This window comes from Myotis davidii, unplaced genomic scaffold (assembly GCF_000327345.1).
Source record: "Myotis davidii unplaced genomic scaffold, ASM32734v1 scaffold187, whole genome shotgun sequence".
Lineage (NCBI taxonomy): Eukaryota > Metazoa > Chordata > Mammalia > Chiroptera > Vespertilionidae > Myotis > Myotis davidii.
Window position 1 is genome coordinate 2,171,492 of NW_006383018.1, and position 5,116 is coordinate 2,176,607.

The 5,116-nt window shown below is 33.6% G+C and overlaps 1 protein-coding gene across 1 annotated transcript in view; it reads left to right on the top strand.

The window, feature by feature from the left end:
• CFAP69 (cilia and flagella associated protein 69) overlaps window positions 1-5,116 on the top strand; it is a 60,423-nt gene that overhangs the window by 44,309 nt on the left and 10,998 nt on the right. Inside the window, 1 exon segment of the mRNA XM_006779183.2 lies at window positions 3,066-3,258. Coding sequence (XP_006779246.1) covers window positions 3,066-3,258 — 193 coding nt within the window.

Genomic DNA, 5,116 nt, shown 5'->3' on the forward strand with positions numbered 1-5,116 from the left:
GCATTTTACAGAATAAGCAGGAGTGAGCAACCTTCCAGGAAAGACGGTTGCCAATTAGCAGCTGTGAAGAAAGACAAGGACCCTCATGTATCTTCAAAGTAACCCCCCACTGGCCTCAGTTATGAGTGAGTTCACAGTCAAGATGATGTGGGGGTGGGAAAGTACAATTTTGTTTCAATAAAACTCAGAGAGTTTTAGCGATGTCACTGTTGATTGCCACCATTCCTGATTTTATTAACAGAATAACAAACCTACTTTGATTTAGCAAAGATACTAACATTATTTGTATTCTTTTATCTCTCTGAAAGAAAAATAGTTGAATGTAAATTGTAATAGAAAAATTTTTTTGCCTGGCTGGTGTGGTTCAGTGGTTGAATATTGACCCATGAACCAGGAGGTCATAGTTCAATTCCCAGTTATGGCACATGCCAGGGTTATGGGCTGGATCCCCAGTAGGGGACATGCAGGAGGAAAATCAAATGAATGATTCTCTCTCATCATTGATGTTTCTGTCTCTCCCTCTCCCTTTCTCTCAAATCAATTTTATTTTTTAAATCAATTTTAAATATGTGTATTTATATACATATATGTACACACACACACACATATACCATATATATATAATATATATATACATATAATATATATATATTAAAAACTCAACTAGGAAAAGTGATAAATAAATAAAAGAAAATTAGCCCTGGCTGGTTTGGCTCGGTGGTTGCAGTGTTGGCCTGCAGACTGAAGGGTCATAGGTTCAATTCCCAGTCAAGGGCATTGATTGGAATCAATTTTATTTTTTAAATCAATTTTAAATATGTGTATTTATATACATATATGTACACACACACACACATACACATATACCATATATATAATATATATATACATATAATATATATATATTAAAAACTCAACTAGGAAAAGTGATAAATAAATAAGAGAAAATTAGCCCTGGCTGGTTTGGCTCGGTGGTTGCAGTGTTGGCCTGCAGACTGAAGGGTCATAGGTTCAATTCCCAGTCAAGGGCATTGATTGGTTTCAGGTTCTCCAGTTCTGATGGGGGAGTGTTGCAGGGGGTGGAGGAGAAGAGGGCAACTAATCGATGTGTCTCTATCGCATTGAAGTTTCTCTCTCTTTCTCTCCCCATCTTCTCTCCCTTTCACTTTTTCTAAAAATCAATGGAAAAAATATCCTCAGGTGAGGATTAAAAAATAATAATAAAATAAAGAAAATTAGTTGACACTAGAGATGAGAGAGCAAATTCATTAGCTATAAAGCATTACACACAAAAATAAATAATAATTATTAAAATAACCCACCTTGATAAACAGGAATGAATCATAACCAGAAACCCTTAAGATGCTCAGAAAATTGAACATAGAGAGAAGAATATATGTGCACCTCTATTAACGCGGTCCTAAATGATGTACCACCTACCACATTTCTCTGAATACAGCACAAGTATGCTCAGAGGCACGTGGTGCTGTGTCAGGGGATTCTCAACATCCCAAAATTAATTTGGCTCATCTTCCTGGAATCTTGTTTTTTCCTAAAGATTTGGAAGTGAGGAGTTATATTAAACATGTATCCATAGATTAAATACTTAAGTTTTATATTAATATTTAAAATTATATACAAGACTTCAAAGACATTTCTCTCTTGTGTTCACTCTCCTTTGCCGTTAGGGTTTCTTTGATGGAAAGGTACAAAGGCCGGTAGGACAGGTCATATAGTACAGTGACTGTGAGCATAGGCTGGAAGCCAATATTTGTTGGCTGTGTAACTGGATAAGTTACTTTTCTCTGATGTCAACTTCCTCAAAACAGAGATACTTACCTCATGCACTGTTGGGAGGAGGATGAGTGATATGTGTAGGCATGCATACACGTGCACATGCATATGTATATACACTTTATATTCATATATACATACACACAGTGTTATTGTAACATTAGTTAGATGTTTCAGAAACTATGCGCGTGTTTTCCACTATTATGAATATAATTACTCGATTGTGCTTAATGCAGTTTGAACCAGTCAAGTTAAATTATAATTGCAAACATTTTTAGTGAAGTTTTTATATTAACCCCAGCCCTTCTAAAAGTGAAGTACAGAAATAAAAAAATTCATTGTATTGAGTGTTCTGCTTAATGTAATCAGCTAAAATATGTATTCAGTGTGTAATAATAATTGCTAATAATGGTTAAATATTATTGAGAGTTTACTATGTGACAGGCAGTCTCATATGACTCATCATAATAGCTCTCTAAAGTAGGTAAATGTTATTATCCTTCATGTAATAAAAGAGGAAATGATTATTATAATTGGAGCCACAGGTTAGTTTCCTTTGCTATTCTATCAGCAGTATACTGTGAGAGTTAATCAATAACATATATTCCACACAGAAACCATCACTGTGTGAAGGCCATTGCTGTGGATCGCTTCTCTCTGCCTACATTTTGCTTTGCTGCAAACTAGTTCTCACAAAACAAAGGAAATATGCTTGATAATTTTCTTTCATGGATGCAAATGTTCAAAATACAAAATTACACCTCATTTTGAATTATTTTCATATGTGACTACCACTTGCAATTACCATCACTACTTCTCTTAGTAACAATGAGGTTTTAGCTGTTATGAGTCTTTACATACCTTAAAGCATGTAAATTGGAAAGATCCTATTGTTCCAGTGACTTATATACAGCACTGTTGACCTGGCTCCACCTAAAATAAACATCTTTACTTATTTTTGCACTCTCCCTTTTTCCTTGTCAATCAGTCAGTTTCATTTTAGGTCATAATGTATGTTTGTAACAACATTAGAATTATATTTCATCTTTTTCTTTTTCTTCTTTTTAATTCCTAATGTTTGACAATGGATTCATTACAATTGGCTTCTATTTTCACAGGAAATTAGCACAGATCATACTTACGTAGAGTTTCACTTTTAGAAGTCAATCCTTTAGAAGAAGCACTGATTAATACAAATGTTTCTCCTTTTTTTAACGTAATAGTTCTTAATATTTATTGTAACGTTTTCTTTTTCTGTTCCCTTATAAAAGTTGGACCAAAAAAAATTCTGTAGTCTAATACTGGCAATAATGGTTGAATTTTGTGATAATCCCAAAACCCCGGTTCACGTCAATGCTTGGCGAGGGAAGAAGGACCAAACTGCTGCCAGCCTTTTGATTAAATTGTGGAGAAAGGAAGAAAAAGAACTGGGAGTACTACGTGATAAACGCGGGATGATTATTGGTGAGTGTATTTGTAATCGTCAGTACAAGCAATTAGATTCATTTTCTAAAATATCTTATAAAGATTAGGAAAGTAATAGACACAGATAACAATATGGTAATTACCAGAGGGAAGAGGGGTCAGGGGAAGATAAAGAGAGTAAAGGGGGTCACATACATGGTGACAGAAGGAGACTAGTCTTTGGGTGGTGAACACACAAGGCGAGATGCAAATGGTGTATTATAGAATTGTCAACTTGAAGGTTATATAATGTTATTAGTCACTTATATAATGTTATTATTAACTTATGTAATGTTAGCCCAATAAATTTGATTTTAAAAAAGGAAAAAATAAGATATTAGGAATGTATAAAGATTTTCATCCCTTTGTTTAAAGTTCTTTTCATAGGTGTTTTGCACATCTTGCCATAATAAATTCTGAATGATTGGAAGAAAACTAAGTATAGTAGTAGTAGAATCATGTTTTTATAGAAAAATTTCAGGAAATGCTATTTTATCATCTACTTCAACTTGAAAAAAATTAACTACTTCCTAAAGAAGTTCCTTTGGGTTACCTGCTTTTACAAATAGGTTTGGTAATATTTCTTTACCAATAAAATGTGGGATGTAAATAGAGTGCATGAAAATAATTTTTATAGTCTTTTGTACATTGTTGTTGTTGTTTCATATTTATATAATTTACTTTTTTGTGAAGAAACTTACTTTTTTGAATAAAAGTAAATCAAAAGTTTTATAAATTTTAGTTACTAGATTCTAATTCAATGAAGTTTACAGTATTAGAATTTATAGTTCACTTATCTATTCTATAATGCTACATTACATTTTCTAAATCTCTGAATATTTTTCTATGGTTTTATCTAAACTTAGTATTATTTATTTTTAAATGAAAATACTTTCCCCTTTTTTTTTGTTAATCCTCACCCGAGGATATTTTTCCATTGATTTTTTTTCTTTTTTTTTTAGACAGAGAATGGAACAAGGTGGAGAGACAGAGAGAGAAAAGCATCAATGTGAGAGACATATCAATTACCAATGAACCCTGCAGCTGAGGTTCATGCCCTTTACTGGAAGTGAACCCAGGACCCTTCAGTCCATGGGCTGATGCTCTATCCACTGAGCCAAACCTGCTAGGGCTATCTTTAATTTCTGATGATTTCTATCTTCAATCTGATTTTATTATTTATGAGTTTTGATCTATAATGTCATAAAATAGTTATATATCATAATACATATATAGAAACCAAAAGCAAAGAAGATTACATCATTGTTTTTTGTTTTGTTTTGTTTTGTTTTGTTTTTGTTGTTGTTTTTTAAGCAATCAAGAATTCTCTTTTATTGACCAGGGCAGCAGATAGAGAAGGAGGCTCTCAGAGGAGGGAAAAAAGAAAAAGAAAAAAGATCTTTCAACCCGAGGGATCTAGAGCTACATTATTATTTCCCAATGAAGTGAGCATTAGTTTTCTGAAGAATACTTGATTTCTAAGAAAGCCAAACTTGTCGCTTGTGTTGTAGAAAACATACGAAGATGGATGAACTGTATTTGAATGAGGAAATTTGAAATTCAGGCTCAAATTCTGCTGTCCTTTTTATTTCAGAATTTGGCTGCAATGAACTATTGATTTGTCTTTTTCAACATGTTTCAGATTTGGAATTATTTTTTTTAATAAATCTTTATTGTTCAGATTATTACAGTTGTTCCTCTTTTTTCCCCCTATAGCTCCCCTCCACCCAGTTCCCACCCCACCCTCTGCCCTTACCTGCCCACCCCCCACTGTCCTCATCCATACGATTTTTGTCCAGTCTCTTCCCGCACCCTCCACACCCCATTCCCCCTGAGAATTGTCATTCCACTCTCTTTC